Source organism: Cryptomeria japonica, chromosome 9 (assembly GCF_030272615.1).
Source record: "Cryptomeria japonica chromosome 9, Sugi_1.0, whole genome shotgun sequence".
Classification (NCBI taxonomy): domain Eukaryota; kingdom Viridiplantae; phylum Streptophyta; class Pinopsida; order Cupressales; family Cupressaceae; genus Cryptomeria; species Cryptomeria japonica.
Genome location: NC_081413.1, coordinates 246191803 through 246209404, shown reverse-complemented (window position 1 = coordinate 246209404; position 17602 = coordinate 246191803). Strand labels below are relative to the sequence as shown.

At 39.4% G+C, this 17602-nt stretch overlaps 1 protein-coding gene across 1 annotated transcript; it reads right to left on the bottom strand.

The window, feature by feature from the left end:
• Positions 1-1273: 1273 nt before the first annotated feature.
• LOC131049997 (pentatricopeptide repeat-containing protein At1g15510, chloroplastic) lies at positions 1274-5281 on the bottom strand. The gene is made up of 2 exons (XM_057984119.2): positions 2939-5281; positions 1274-2827 (listed from the first exon to the last, which is right to left on the bottom strand). Exons 1-2 carry the CDS (start codon positions 4885-4887, stop codon positions 2389-2391), a joined length of 2388 nt encoding a protein of 795 aa, XP_057840102.1. The 5' UTR covers positions 4888-5281; the 3' UTR covers positions 1274-2388.
• Positions 5282-17602: the final 12321 nt, after the last annotated feature.

Here is a 17602-nt window from a genome sequence, read left to right as displayed (position 1 = left end):
GAGAATCTAAATCATCATCTAACTCATTATTTTCTTTCTTCTTGCAATCCTTAGTGAGGTGGCTCTTCTTACCATAATTCCAATAGTTTACCTTAGATTTACCAAGAGACTTAGATCTCCCTCAAGACTTAGATATACTCTTTTCTTTTTTCTTTCCTTTTTCCTTCAATCATCTACAAATAACCAATGCCTCCATGGCATATCCCCCCACCTCATCTCCTTTGAGATAAGAGAAGCTACCACTTAATCAAGAACAAACTTTGAAGTAGTACTTCCAATGGTCATCACCAAATTATCCCATGAGTTTGACAAAGAGCATAACAAGATCATGCAATGATTTGATTTTTTTATCTTCACACTCATAGATTGTAACTAGCCCACTATAGTGTTAAATGCATTCAACTACACAACAACAATGTTTCAATCACCCATCCCAAAAGTATGGAACCTTTCATAAAAAAAAGTTGTTCACCAAAGATCTAGCTTGGCATTACATTTCCTAGAGGATTTTAAGGAGAATTATCTTGCAATATTCAAAAGCACTAAATCTACCAAAGAAAGCCAAATAAGGCTTTTTGTTTTCCAATCTAACACATCTCGGTCTTCATCCTTTATTCTCGCAAGTCTACTTCTAGAAACTACTAATCATAGATCTTGATCTATCAATAGACCATCCCTCTTGAGCTTCTAGAGTTCAAAGCTAAACCATTCCATCTCAAATCATGATGTAATTGTCTTTTTTTTTTTAAAACAAAGATCTTATGTACACAGCTCCCACTTAAACTAAGATTAGTCCAAATGTTTTTTCCTACCACCTAAGAAAGAGTTGATTAAGCTCTAAAAATAAATTAAAGAAATATAATACTAGAAACACTTCCTACACTATCAATTATGGGAGAATGCATGCAAAATATAAACTTAATTTCAAAAAAAAAAACACCAAAACAATAGCATAATGAAATGGTGTTTATTCTAAGAAAAAGTTCATCTTCCAAATTTCCAACCAATGTATTCATAGTACCCATTCAATTACAATTCATAGTACCCATTCAATTACAATACATCAAGCTCAAGCCTTCTCAAGAGAACCAACACAAGTTTGGAGAAATTTTGGCAACATGCCCCCTAAAAAATTAGGTCATACTCCATCTTCATCCCAAGCATTAATACATAGAAGATACAAACTAGAAAATCAAAAATAGTAAATAATAAACCATGAGAGAATACTACCTCTAAAAATGGCATCCAAATCCCTTGTGAAATTCCAACACCCAACTCCCATGTCGATTTGCTGATATTAAAATAATTTTTTATACAATCATAAATTGTCAAAAGCAACTTACCAACATGGGCATTTCATTTTGGTTGCATTGTCCTCATTCAAAGACGTTTTATGGTTCATTGTAAAATGTGTCATACTGTTAGTCAAGATTCCTGTATAAATTCTAAAAACATACTTGTAACTAAAAGCACGCACTTTGAGAAGGCCAACTGAAGTGGAGCAAAGTTAGAAAGCTTTTGGCATAAACGGGACAAAATCCACATGAATATGTGTACATTAGCATACATAACCTGCTGTGTGTTTCTGATCCCAAATGGCAATACTGTCATAGACATAAGACGTGCAATTAATGAAGAACAAAGAACAAAGGTTGAAGTGAATAACTACAAGATAGTCTTTCTCCTCAAATTCAATTATTCAATTGATTGTAAGCCCTGTTCTCACATTTCATGCTGTTAGCCAAGAATCTCTCTATTTCCTTTAGGCGTTCCTTGCCTATTCTCCACACCATATTCCACCTTTTCATTGCAGAGCTCTTGAAAAACAGTTAAAATGTCATGTCACTTCTATGGTATTGTAAAACAGGGTTTTAACAAATACCCGATCAGTACATGTAGGCAGTGGTGCACATTGCATTTTATTCATCTAATTTTATTATGTCAACGGTATAATCTAGATGTCCAAACACAACACACTCGTTAGAAACTCAAAATAAAATCCGATCCCTTTTTACCACTGCAGGTCTAAAACAATGCACCTTGTCATAGTGCAGACCTGTGCATACAGGTTGCTTCGCTTCGCATTGCCCCTTATCATCACAATAATATTGTCTTTATCTGAAAGAGTCTCTCCCAGCAATTTTGTCTTGCAACAATCTTGGAGATAAATTTAAACACGGTGTGGCAGTCAACAGGTTCTAGACAACTCTAATAGTTGTTCCAGGGGATGTGCTTAACAATCCAGATACAATTGCCAACCTCTCACCATGAAGGACGATGCATGGTTATTTTCCTCCACATCCTTCAACGGGTGTCTTGAATCTGGAAAATAGCCTGCTGCCTTCATCTCCCAAAACAATTTCTTCAAATGTGCATATTTCTACAGTGTTATGTGTCTCCTACACAAAATGCATGTACCATTTTATGAACTTCAATCCAGCTACATCCAGGTATCTTTTTAATTCTTTTATCTTTCATCAGTCTTCTTACCTTTTGAACTTCATCCCACTTGCCCACCTCTGCATAGATGTTGGACATAAGAACGTATGTTGCAGCATTCTTGGGGTCCAGCTCAGAAAGAATATTAGTTGTAAATACTCCTAATCCTATGTTCTTATGTGATCTACAGGCATCAAGCAAACATATCCACACAACCACCTCAGGTTTAGTTGGCATTTTGATAATAAAATTTAGAGTTTCCTCGAGATTGCCAGCACGGGCAAGAAGATCAACCATGCACACATAATGATCAATTATAGGTGTAATGCAATAAGAGTCACTCACGCCATTAAAGTATTTGCAGCCCTCGTCCACTAAACCTGCATGGCTGCATGCAAATAAAACACAAGCAAAGCTTACATTGTTGGGGTATATTCCAGAGTGCTTCATTAGTTCAAAAAGTGATAGAGCATCCTTAAAAAGACCATTTTGTGCATACCCTGCAATCAATGCAGTCCATGATACCACATCTCGTTGAGACATTTTGTCAAAGAGTTCATGTGCCTTCTGTATGCTTCCACACTTTGCATACATGTCTATCAAGGCATTAACAACTACAACATCTGATAATAATCCAATTTCAATTATGCTTTGATGGATGTCCATACCCTGCTCCAAAGCTCCCATTTTGGCACAGGCGGGAAGGATGCTGGCAAAGGTTGTTGAGTTTGGCTTTACACCTGCCAATTCCATTTGCCTAAAAGTCTCCAAGGCCTTTTCAACAAGCCCATTTTGTGCATATCCTGCAATCATTGCGGTCCAAGAGATGACATCTCGTTGAGAAGTTTTATCAAACAATTTAACTGCCTTCTGCATGCTTCCACATTTTGCATACATGTCTATCAGCGCGTTCACAACTACGACATCTGCCAAAAATCCACCTTCGATTATGCTTTGATGGATGTTCATACCCTGTTCTAAAGCTCCTATTTTGGCACATGCTGGGAGGATGCTGGCAATGGTCGCGGAGTTTGGCTTTACACCTGCCGATTGCATCTGCTTAAAAGTCTCCAAGGCTTTTTCAACAAGCCCATTTTTTGCATAACCTGATATCAACGCAGTCCATGAAACCACATTTCGTTGAAACATTTTGTCAAACAGTTCCCGTGCCTTCAATATGCTTCCATATTTTGCATACATATCTATCAATGCATTCAAAACTACCACATCTGACAAATATCCGCTTTCAATTAATCTTTGATGGATTTCCCTCCCCTGTTCCAAATCTACCACTTTGGCAGAAGTTGAGAGGATGCTTGCGAAGGTTGTGGAGTTTGGCTTCACGCCTACCAATTGCATTTGCTTAAAACTTTCCAAGGCCTCTTCAGAAAATCCATTGTGTGCATATCCAGAAACCATTGCAGTCCAAGAGATCACGTTTCGCTGAGACATTTTGTCAAACAGTTTACACGCTTTGTTTATGAATCCACGTTTGGCATACATGTCTAACAGGGCACTTGCAACTATAACATCTGATGACAATCCGCTCTCAATTATACTTTGATGGATAGCCATACCCTGTTCCAAAGATCCCTTTTTGGCATAGGCTGGGAGGATGCTGGCAAATGTCGTAGCATTTGGCTTTAAACCTGCCAATTGCATTTGCTTAAATGCTTCCAAAGCCTCCTCAGCGAACCCGTTTTGTGTATACCCTGCAACCATGGCATTCCAAGAGACCACATCTGATCGAGGCATTTCTTTGAGAAGACTTAAAGCCTGGTCCAAAGCACCATTCTGTGTATATCCAGTAATCATGGAATTCCATGAAACCACATTTCGTTGAGGCATTTTGTCAAACAATTCACGTGCTTTCTGTACGCTTCCCCATTTTACGTACATGTCTAGCAGAGCACTTGCAACTACAACATCTGATAAAAACCCCATTTCCATTATGATTTGATGGATGTCCATACCCTTTTCCAAAGCTCTTATTTCGGCACAGGCAGAAACTACGCTGGCAAAGGTGAGCTGATCAGGTTGAACCCCTGTTCGTTGCATTTGATGAAACAGAGCCAATACTTCTTGAGGATATCCATGTCTTCTGTAGCCTGCAATGACACCATTCCATGAGACGCTGTCTCGTTCTATCATGTCGTCAAAGACTTTACGACCATCCACCAAACTCCCGCACTTGACATACATGTTGATAAGCTTATTTTGAAAAAATGTGCTTGCAGCAAATGCGAATCCATTGTCTGTGATGAGAGAATGAACTTGTTTGCCTTCTGGAAGCGAATTCTTGGCAATACAAAGCTGCAATAGTTGAAGATATGTACGCGAGTCTGAAGTGGGTTTGTGTGTAGTAAGCAGAAAGTGTAGCACCTCTTTCAACCGACCTTCTCTACATAATGCTGTGAGATTGAGATGGGCAGTGGATGGCATTGACATTCGCAACTTATGATCGAATGATTAACTAATACGGATGCAGTCTCATCATCCTCGTATGCAATCCCATGACCATTTATTTATGTAAATCATAATTGATGCTCTGATGTGCTCATCTCAACAGAAGTTCATGAGTAGGCAGTTGAAGAATCTCTATTGACATTCGAGGCTACTAGTAGGTATGAATTTCATGATATACATACAGATCGTCTTATGAATCTTCCGATCCCTCTGCGTACTTGAACTTGGGAGGGTAGACTAGAAAAAAGACAAAATTCCTCTTGGATTGAGTTGTGGTGGGAGTCTTAGCTCTAATTAGACATTAATGATGATCAGATATTTCTTCAAAGAAAACTCCAAGAAAAGTGTAAATCATCTCTAGCTCTTGTATGCAATGAAGATATAGAAAGAGTTTTGTGAATCTTTAAAGAGGTAAAAGAAAAGATCTCCGATTTCAGGGTAAAGAAAGCATTTTGGTTATAGAAATAAATTAGACAAGCATGATGTTTTAAAAAATGGTTATATTTTAATTTTTTATATTTATTTAGTGTATATAAGATAAGGTATTATAGATTGATGCATTTAGATATCATTTTAATTAATGTATGAAAAAGATATATTAAGGGAAAGGATTGAGACTTGTTGATTTAATGTCCAATTTTTGTACAACATTGCATCAATAGTTGTATGATAAGTACCAATAATTGAATGAAATATACTATTTGTTGTGAAAAGTAACCAATCATGTGACGCCACATCAGCTGCACAAGTATTGGGGCCCTTTTGCAACCTATTGGTCTCACTTTTTGGGGGGTTGTTTTGGACACCTTATCAAAAAGTACGTTGATGTGGCATCATATTTGATGATGTGGCCTTGAAACCTTAGTTATGAGCAGGGGACTTGCCATGTAAGTTGCTGTAAAAAAATCGGAGTGATTTGAAATTTCCATGTAGGATTTTGAGAAGTGCAAAGTTAGGGTGCACAACTATTGGGTCCTTTCCCCTAATGTTGTTGATTTTTCTATCTTAAATTTATATATTGTTATAGTATTATAGTTGAATAATGAGTGTGAGATGTATGGACTTCTAAGCAAAAAGAGTTTGTGGCATAATAGAGTTAAGTTGTAAAACATCAATAATAGAAAAATGTGACATGATAGGAATGTTAAGAAGATTTTTCTAGCCAATAGCATAATATTACTTTATGATACAAGATTCACCTAGGAAATCTTTAAATTTTTAGTGTTTAGAACCTTGAGTAAAATATACAAGGATGGGGTAGGAACAAGTGAAACATGAAAAGAAGAAAGCTTTGACATTTGAAGAACTAAAAGTGGCAAAAGTTGATTGATAAAGTGAGAATGTTTGAGAAAGAGAAATGAAGTGGCGTCATGCATTGGTTATTCCACATGTAGTTATGTAGTGACATACATATAATGCATGGCATGCTAGAGTTAGTATGCAATATAAAACACTTCTAAATTTGGAGAACACACACACACACACTTCTTTTAACGTCAATCATAATATTGACATTAGTTCTTAATAAACACATTGAATGATTATCATTCTAATCCTAGCTCAACAATCCTTTTGTCAGACCTCAAATAAAGTTTTCACAGCAAGTCTCGTCCTTGAGACTATTCAATAAAATATCTATTGAAAAACTCCAAAATTCTTTATTACAATACCCCACTAGTTCACTTTAAACCCAATTAAGTATTCATTTAATTAATATGTTAAAAAAAATAGATGTATTTTTTGCAACTACTCTTATTCATCTAGGATTAATCAAAAAATTGAAGTAATAAATTAATTAACAATTATAATAAAAGAAAAAAGTACATTTCTATGTTGATAAATCTCAACCAATGATAGGTTTGTCATCTAACAAGTCATCTTTTTTTGTCTATAATCACTTTCAAGTAAGTAAATTCCATCATGATTGAATCTAGCACTTTTAGTAAATATACTTGAGATCTATGGAATGGGTGTGCTACCCTTCATTATTCATTTTTCATGACTTTTTGGAGTAGGTTTTGTTTGTGACTTTGGAATATTTACATTTTGCTTTGGAATCATGTGGAGGAAGTGCACTTGGAAGACTTGAGAATATGACTACCAAATATAGCATTTTTATAAATCTTTATCGAAGGGTGAGGATTAAACACATGAATTCCATGTTTTGGTATTATAGTGTCACAAATTGTATCCTCATACAATTTCATAATTGTTTGGGGCTCACTTTGGTGCTTCTCCCTCCATGCCCTCGAGATTGACTAATTCTGCTCAAAATAATGCCAAATCTAAGGATTTTGCATTGTTTTTGGTTCTCTAACCTAGTTCCCAGCCTAGGAGGATTGGACTAGGGCGCCTAGCGCCCTAGACCTCCTTGACTAGGGCACCTAATACCAAATTACCCCTAGACTAGGGTGTCTAGTTCCATAGTCCAGCCAAAACGGGCCCAAATTTGAACCCTCTAACAGTCAAAAAATGTTGAGTGGGAAAGTGCTCCTGATGACAGCCTTCTTCAAAATTTTCAACATGTTTCATGAGGTTGAGTATAAAAGAAAGTTGTACCCCCTCATTTGAATGATCTCTCTACAAGTTTCCAATTCAATTCCAATTGAGTAAGAAATCAAGCATTTTCAAGGTAGTGAAGGAGAGGTCAAGCATTCAAGATGGCATCCATGATCGAGTTTATGTGAAGGCATGCATGATATTCCACGGCCACCTAGCAACATCAACCTTTCATGAGACTTCAAGGGAAGGAGATTCATAGAAAAGGTATAAAATTTCAATTCTACATTTCCTTAAGGTTTTCAACCTTTGTCCTGCAAGGGTAAGCCATTTTTTTCATCACCATTGTTGTAGGGGAAGTTAATCCCCAACTAGGTGTTGAATTAGGCAAGCCCCTATATAACCCAACACCATTTTCTCTCTTATGAGTGTATGATTCAGATCTGGCAGAGGATTATATATTTATATAGTGTAGACTAAGATAAAGAGATCTAAACCTTGAAGAAGCAGAAAACTCTAGTCACTAGAAACTAGCCAAAGTGACCAACTCTTTTTTGATGAAATTTCAAGGAGATAATCTGCACAACATTCTGATCTGAAATCTATTTATGATATTTGCATCAAACACATTTACCTCAATGGCATCTAGCCACATTGACTAACACTTTCGAGCTCAAATTGCATGCACAAGTTCCTTTTTTATTCATATTTCCATATCTATCTTCAAACTTTAATGCCTATTTGTTATGTGGCTTATTGTTCCTGTTGATTATTGTTAAATTTACATCTTTATATCTAGTTCTTGCATTTTTCCATTTCATCTTATCCAATCATATCAAAATTCAAAGAAGAATAATCATGCATTTTGCCCAGCTCTCCCAAGGGTTTGTAGTTAGGCCTATTGATTATTATTTAACGCATCTTGATGTGAATGCGTTTGATTTATAGATTGTGTGTTTAGACTAGTGAGCCCCATTTCCAAAGACTACATTTTGGTGAACATGACATTTCTTGCATAATTTATGATTTGCATGTTCAGATCTTAATTTGGTTTCATATCATTTTTAGATTTAGAGACATTAATTGCTAAAATCAATCATTTCTATAGTTTATTTTGCTTTCAAAATTAATTGGTTAATGTTGGCTTCATGATGACTGTAATGAATTCATCATATGTTGGCATTGATGAAACACATACACACACATATGTTTATATTGTCTACCGGTATCACTTCAAGTTGTTTATACTACAACTGGTATACAAGAGGTTTATTTCTAACCGGCATTCGGTGACAACTGGTATATGCATGGAGATAACCACTTGGTTATACATGTCTCAGCATCAGCATGAAGATCCAGCGGAGACTATCTCAGAAGCATCAAGGACAAGCGGTTTAAATCTAATCGGTATTAAGTGTTCCAACCGGTATTCATAGATTGTGTGATGAGTTATCACCACCGACAAGTTTTGGCGGTATTTTTGTGATGAGTTATGATCACTTGACCAGATACACTACACCTAGGAAATTGTGTTATGATTTATTAAGGCCGACATGAAATCTAAATATCTTTATATTGACATCACAATGAATTATTTTGTATGAGCGAAAGTGATACGTTATGTGAAAAGACAAAAGTGTTAAGTTGCAAAGTATGTTGAAAAGCAGTGTTGAATACGCTTAAAAGGATCTAATCAAGCAAGTATTGTGCTACTCAGACAGATCAAACAAATCCTGTTGTCTTCTAACAATTACAGCATAATAAAAATCCCCTAACCGGGTAAGCTCTAACAAGCTTCATTGTTCAAATCCTCTAACAAGGTGATCCATTAGTTTGGATTCAGAAATCCTCTATTGAGGTTACTCCTAAAAGGTTACTACCTTTTACAAGGTATAGCTTTTAATCAAGCTTTGGGATCTCTAACAAGATTCAATCCTAGCAGAGCACTTTGTAGACCTTAACCGGTCAGTTATCTATTCTGCAGATAGTTAACTTGTGAGTTCTATCTCACCGTGGTTTTTACCTATTTGGGTTTTCCACGTACAAACACTTGTGTTATGGTGGATGTTTTACTTATTGTGGATGATGTTATATCATTTTGGATTGCATGCATTGTGTTTAAAAGTTTTGTTAAGTTCATCTACCAGTTAGTGTTTGAAGTAGTTTTATTTTTGGTGTCACTGATTCACCCCCCCCCCCCTCTTAGTGCTTTTCAAGTCCATTAATTGGTATCAGAGCCTAACTTCTTTGAAGCATAATGGCTTAGAAGGGAGCCTTGAAACCACCATGGGGGACATGAGCTACTTTGAGATGGCTAGAGAGCTTGAAGCTACTAGAAATGAACTTGAAACCCTAAGGGTCAAACTGAAAGCTTCACAAGTCAAAAGAAGAGAGCTAACTAAACATTTGTTGGTGTATATGGTGAAAATGGATAAAAATAATAACGATATTGAAAGGCTAAATGAATTCAACCACAAAACCCTAGCCTAACAACAATAAAAATCCACCATAACATATGAAGATTACCTAAGACAATGCAAATCAAACGAAATCGCAAAGATTATACCATCACATGTCCAATAGGGTTTGGATCTCCATTCTTCCTATCTCCATTAATCTTGTTTCATATATTTGCTCTCAGATTTTATGTGCACAAGAGCTCAACAAAGAACGGAATGTGGTTGCAAGTAGGATCGTAGTTTAGTCAAGTCCTTAAGATGATTCATTAGAATGCATAGAACGATTAGGGTTGATAATGAAGGAAGAATCTCCTTATATAGAAGACACTATATGAAATGGAGGGATAAGATTGAGAGGTGTAAAAGGAGGTCGGCTATGATTAGAGGGTAGGTAGAGGAAATAATAAAATAATGAAAGGGGTAGGTAATGTATGAATTAAGAGATGAAAGACATGTGTCATGGGTAGAAAAGGTTAATGAATAAATTAAATAAATAAAGATTTATTTAATTAATAGAAGAAGTGGGATCAATTAAATAAATAAGATATTTATTTAATTTAGAAAAAGGACAATTTAAATAAATAAATGTATTTATTTAAATGAGAAATAAGGCTAGAAGAGGATAAATGAATTAATTAAATAAATAAAGATTTATTTAATTAATAGAAGAATTCAGCTTAGATAATTAAATAAATATTTATTTAATTAGACTGGACAATTTTGGGTGTCTACATTTTGCCCCTCTTTGAGACAATGCAGCTTGTCGCGTTGTTTCAAAGAAGATAAGATGAACTGATACAGAGTTGCCCCAGGATGGGAATTATATGCCCCCTCGAGAGATTGAATGAAAATGTTTGAAAAGATCGCAGACAATCTCTCGATAAGAAAGACGGGATAGAATGGACTGACCGGATAAAGTGATAGAGTCACAGGATAATGAAGACTGACATGGGAAACGAGGGCTAGGGCAGTCTATAAGATAGACCATGAGGGAAATACATCCTCATTGTCATCTACACCTCCAAGAGATTAGAGTGCAGAGAGAGAAAAGAGCAGCAACAGCAGTCAGCAGCAATGGCTTTTGTTCATAGATTCGACCGCGTTCGCCGATTCCAGAGGCCAACAGAGGCAGGAGAGTCGATAAGTACCACAAAACCTCCTTGTACTTTGATGCATTTATTGTTGTCATTAATGCATGCTAGGTAGAGCAATAAATGCTCTTTAGGTTAGGGTCCAAAATATGTCAAAAACGTCCAAGCGCGTCTCCGTTGGTGCCAGGCGCGTCTGTGTTTGTGCCAAGCACGTCTATGATGGAAAACGCGCCTGTGCCAAATGCGGTCGTGTCTGTGATGTGTAGGCGCGTTTATGCCAAGAAGGCACGTCTATGTTGCCCAGGCACGTCTGTGCAGAGCATAGGCACGTCTGTGTCTTTCAGGCGCGTCTGTGCAGAGCATAGGCACGTCTATGTCTTTCAGGCGCGTCTGTGTAAAACAAGCGCGTTTATGCAGTCTTCAAGCGCGTTTATGTCAGGAAAGCGTGTTTGTGTCCAAAAATGTGAATTTTTGTCTTCTAGGTCAAATCGGCAGTTATGTGATGAACATACGCTGTCAATTGAATAAGCTGCTGAGAGGATACACTCAAGCAGGTCCTCTAAGGAAGACTAGGATAGATCAAGGCACTTTGTGATGAACAATGAGTACCAAGACATAGTACGTTGTGATGAACAGGGAGTACTAAAATATGAGCAGCACTTTGTGATGAACAGGGAGTGCAAATGTGAGCAGCACTTTGTGATGAACAGGGAGTGCAACACACGTAGTACTTTGTGATGAACAAGGAGTACCACTAGGATAATCAGCAACACTTTGTGATGAACAGTGAATGTCACTAGGATAGAATGCCATATGCACTTAGATAAAAAGTAGCATTTTGCGATGAACAGTGAATGCCACGATGACTGACATGATTGATTTGCTTGACTACATGAGTATTTGCCTATGCTGGAGTCACGGGAGAGATTCCCATCGACTCAAAGGTTACGACCTGAGTTGACAACCGAGGACCGAGCTGCAATTGAGGCTATGGGTCTGAGACATATTCTGTATGTGCCTGAGCTTCGGGCGAACATGGGACTGCTGACTGCACTGGCGGAGAGGTGGCACTCCGAGACTTGTACTTTCCATTTGTCGATGGGTGAGATGACAGTCACCCTTGAAGATGTATACAGGATCCTGAGGATACCAATCGACGGGGAGCTGATTCCGTACAATCAAGATGGAGATAGGGAGGCCCTGAGACGAGTGTTCCAGGACCCAGGACTGGAGATGAGGGCTAGACATGTGGCTTGGGACACCATGACAGCTACAGGATTGGCACTGTCAGCAGTGATAGGAGGAGCGATTAGTGGGTTCCTATGTCCTGATAGAGCGACATGAGGGTTGGCTGTGGGTTGGGGAGGTGCATTGGAGACACTAGTGACATAGCACACAAAATATGCTTGGGGACTGTGTGTGCTAGCACATCTGTATTATGAGTTGCATCAGTTCATGTACCACAGGTCAGTGGGATTGGGCTGCGGGGTGACATTGTTACAGGTGTGGGCTTATGAGCATCTACCAGTGATGAGACCGATACATTTTAGAGGCAGAGGTCACGGACGCAGTTTTGTACATTTATACGACATGATCACGTCGCAGCCATGAATTGGCAAGCTAGAGCACTGGCGACGGGTGATTGATGACATCGACATGGTCATATGGAGGCCATACCTGGGATGTGAGCAGTGGGAGGACAATGTTGTAGAGCTTCCCTACACCTTCTGGAGCAGGTACCTGATTGGGTGGATGCCCTATGTGCTGGAGAGGTAGCTAGTGGACAGGGTTAGTAGGCAGTTCGGCAGGATTCAGCGGATGCCACGGGGTTCAGGTATGTATGCACGGACCGTCAGAGATCAGGCGCAGTTTGGGCCATTGCTATCATATGATCAGGCTATTACGCAGCTAGCAGAGATGATGCCCCTACCCTGGGACATGTGGCCAGAGATCGAGGATGCCAGCATGGATGTCGAATACACAGCATACTGGGCGAAGCATCCATTCCCACGCCTGACGGATCCAGGGGAGCTACTAGATGGAGATGGTGGTGGGGATGGGGATGATGATGGAGATGATGGGGGCAAAGGCCAACGGAGGAGGAGGGGGGCAGTTGGAGAGAGGAGAGTGGCACCATGGAGGGAGGGTGGAGAGGACAGGCAGGCTCGGGTGGTGAGGGGTCGCGGTGGATTACTGCTACAGGTGCTAGCAGCACAGGGTCCTAGACAAGTGCAGGTACAGGGACAGATATAGGGACAGGTACAGGGACAGGCACCAGTACAAGCACAGGCACAAGGGAAGGCACCCATATAGGGGGAGCCACAGGCAGAGCCATAGGGGGCTGAGGCAGAGGAGGATGAGCTGACGGAGCTGAGGGAGATCTGCCAGGGATAGGTAGATGAGATCCAGGAGCTGGAGAGAAAGAGGGATAGGCTCAGGAGGCGGCTCAGAGATACTGAGCGGGAGCGGGATCAGGCCATTCAGTGCTACACAGAGGCTGAGACAGCACTGAGGGCTAGGAGGCAGGCAGCAGAGGACACAGGGGCCGGATATGCCTAGGTCCTACGGGCAGGGGAGGAGATCAGTTACTGGCGAGATCTTTATTATGGTGCGGTGCCAGCGGATCAGCGGGCAAGAAGCTTCCATAGACCATCATGGACAGCGATAGCTACGGGAGGGAGCCAGAGGAGATAGGCATCTAGTGGTGGGGTTATGGGTCCTCCACCACCACCAGATAGAGGGGACAGGAGGGATGATCCTAGGGCGGGTCCTTCGGGGGCTCAGATTCCATCGAGGCTAGGTGGCTCTGAGGGAGGGAGTTCATCATAGCCGTAGAGGGCTCCCTATGTATCAGTATTGTACCATTTTTGTATGATGATGTAGACACCTGCGGGTGCTTGTAGCCATATGATTTTGACATCATTGTATCATGACACTTTATATATATATATATGAGATGATTCATCTTTGCGGCAGTTATATGCATGTGTACCTATGTGATGAGATGTTCTTATGTGATGCTTATGATATGGATGCAAATATGTCTATGATGCAATGCAATATTTTTTTGTTCTTTTATGTTTTATATGTGTATGCATGATGCAAATGTGAATGTATGTAATGCAGATGAATATGATAATGCAAATGTAAAATGTGCTAACAGGTGTTGTGTGCAGGATGTGATGCAGTTGTGATATCTATATGTATGAATGAAATGCTTATATGTGGTAATGCAGGTGCAACTATATGAAATGCAAATGTTTTTGGTGTGTCATTATACTCAGTCATATGATAGCAGGCTACGCGGACTCGAGAAGGATGATGAAAGTCAATCAAGAAAGTGGGATGGAAGATAGAAGATATGAAAGTGAAAGAGCTTCTTGTGCGTTATCATCATTGAGCTTTATTATGGCAAGTAGGTTATGACAATCGAGGCATATGTTCGACCCAGAAAGTCATTGTACCTGTTTGCATGGAGATAAGACAGTCACAAACAAAGAATGCCTCAGTTCATACTAGACTCATAGTGTCCTCATATCCTTGGACAAGTCATAGCATTACTGAGAGACAATCCACAGACAACAAAATAAAAATAGGTGACGATACCCCATCCTCGCATTTCTAGTCAAAGACATCCTGGAGATAGAATCTCTAGTCAGAGACATCCTGGAGAAGCTAAAAGACATGTCACCAGAAAGATAAAACCAAAAGAAAACCAAGACTCGACACCAACATCCACTGTAGTCCTCAAATTTAGTGTCTCTTGTCACTTGTATAAGTCTTATTTGATTGTGGTCACAATGTTTACTTTCACAAAAAGGATAGATAGCACTAAACCATAATGTTGTCTGAGTTTGTTGAAAGATTTGATTTGTTGAAGCCCATTGTTGTTGTTGTGTCTCATCTGAAACTGACTGAATCCATGAAACTGATACTTTATTGCGGAGAAGATGAAACTTTATTGTGGATCTGTGATGCAAATGTTGCTTTATTGCGAATTGTGTGTGGATAGACTGAAGGAAGCTGGAAGAAACTGTACTCCTCGAAACATGTGATGTTATCAGTTCCACACCCATCACTAGACGTAGGATTTGCCTTAGCCATAGATAGGAGTTGATTTATTATGGATGGAAAGGGAAGTGAAAAGAGAGGTTTATTATAAATGGTGAACCAATCTTGGGTAGATCAATAACAAGCCATGATGGGAATGGGTAAGTTTATTATGAACGAATAGGTTGTGAGTATGTGCAAAGTGAAGTGATGAAAGAGAATCCTGAAGGAGGGAGGAGCAATGTCTCCACACATGGAGTTGGTGACCCAGTTTTCACCATGGTACTTGCCTAGGGTGCCACCGAAGTGGTTTTCACCGTTGGACGAAATTATTTCTCTTTACTTTTTTCAATTTTTCAATGTTTTTTGTGTCACAAGGTGCCTGTTTGCCAATTTTTCACCAAGTAACGACTTCTTTTTTTTTTTTTTTGAATTTTTTGATTTTTTTCTTTTGTATTTTTTGAATTAGGATACTCTAAAGAGCTATGTGTAAAACCTGCGAAGGTGCATGCTGTTGATAGGATCCTCCAAAGGTTCACCTTCTGTAGTTGAGAGCTGATATGCCCCAGATCCATATGCTACTGTAATGATGTAAGGACCAAGCCAATTTGGTTCGAACTTGCCCTTCTTCTCTCTGTCTTGCTGATTTTTGGGGTTTTCTCTGAGAACCAAGTCACCTACCTCAAATGTGCGAGGCTTGACCTTGTGATTGTAGTTGCGACTCATTCGTTGTTGGTAAGCCTTGAGATGATTAAAAGCAGTTTGTCTTCGTTCATCCAGTAGTTCAAGCTCTTGTAAGCGAGAGACCCTATAGTCTTCATCACTGATGATGTTTTGCAAAGAGACCTGTAAAGAGGGTAGCTCGACCTCAATAGGCAAGATGGCTTTAGCTCCATAGACAAGTGAATAGGGTGTAGCTCCTGTAGGTGTGCGGACACTTGTGCAGTAAGCCCAAAGTGCAGGATTAAGTTGGATATGCCAATTACGGCCAGCCTCGTTGACTGTCTTCTTTAGGATTTTAAAGATTGTTTTATTAGACGCCTCAGCTTGACCATTACCTTGGGGGTAATATGGCGTGGAGAAACGATGGGAAATATGGAAGTGGTCACAGAGTTCACAAACATCCTGATTTTGGAAGGGACGCCCGTTATTAGTGATAATGGAAACAGGAATACCGTATCGGCAAATGATATAGTTGAGGATGAATGTAGCAATCTATTTTCCTGTGACTTGTGTGAGAGGCATGACTTCAATTCATTTTGTGAAATACTCTGTGGCAGTGATAATAAATTTATGACCATTGGAAGAAGGAGGGTGAATCTTGCCTATGAGATCGAGTCCCCACTGACAAAAGGGCCAAGGAGACGCAATTGGTTGAAGTTCTTGTGCTGGCGCGTGTATGAGGTCTCCATGAATTTGACATTGCTTACGTTTCTTGACAAACTGATATGAGTCTTTTTCCATATTGGGCCAATAATATCCAGTCCTGATGAGTTTCTTGGCCAAGGAAGGACCACTAGCATGTGGACCACATATCCCTTCATGCACTTCACGTAACGCAATCTAAGCTTCGTCACTTTCTAAACATCTAAGAAGAGTGCCATCTAGACCTTGCCGGTATAGGATATTAGCTAAAATGACATATCAAGAGGATTGGCGAATGAAAGTGCGACGTTGGTTATTTGATAGATCAGGAGGTAAGGTATTGTCACGAAGGTATGTGAAAATGGAACCATATAACTAGGACTTGGGACCGACAACACATATCATCTCAGTAGGAATGATTTCATATGAAGGAAACAAAAGGTTATCCACCAAGAACTCATAGCGGGTCTCATTTGGAGGTAGGTCAATTAGTGAAGCAATTGTAGCCATGGCATCTGCGGCGCGATTTTGCTCTCTTGGTATCTGCTCAAAATCTATCTTTGTGAAGTGTTGTTTCAGGTCATCCACCATTTGTTTGTAAGGCATTAATTTTTCATCTTTTGTTTGGTAATCATCAGTTGCTTGATGGATTACAAGTTAAGAGTCCCCAAAAACACGAAGTTCCTGGATCTTCCACTGAACTGCAATCCGTAATCCAATTGTTAATGCCTCATATTCCGCTATATTGTTAGTGCAAGGAAATGATAAGCGGTATGATTTTGGTATAGAATCCCCTTGAGGAGTTATAAAGAGGATGTCGGCTCCTACCCCATGCTGTGTGTATGAGCCATTGAAATACAGTTGCCATGGTTTTGCATGTGACATTGTTAAAATGGATTCATCTGGAAATTCTAAACTTAGAGGAACATCATCTATCATGGGAGCATCTGCTAATTGATCTGCGATGGCTTGTCCTTTTATTGCTTTTCTGTCCACATACTCGATGTCGAATTCACTCAGGATCATTACCCATTTGGCTAGTCGTCCAGTAAGTGTCGCTTTATTGAGAAGATATTTCAACAGATCGATTCTTGCAACCAGCTTAGTCTTATGAGTGAGCATGTAATGTCGTAATTTCTGGGAAGCAAAGACCACGGCGAGACATGCACGCTCAATTGGTGTGTAGTTTAGCTCATATCCCACCAATGTGCGACCGATATAGTATACTGCTTT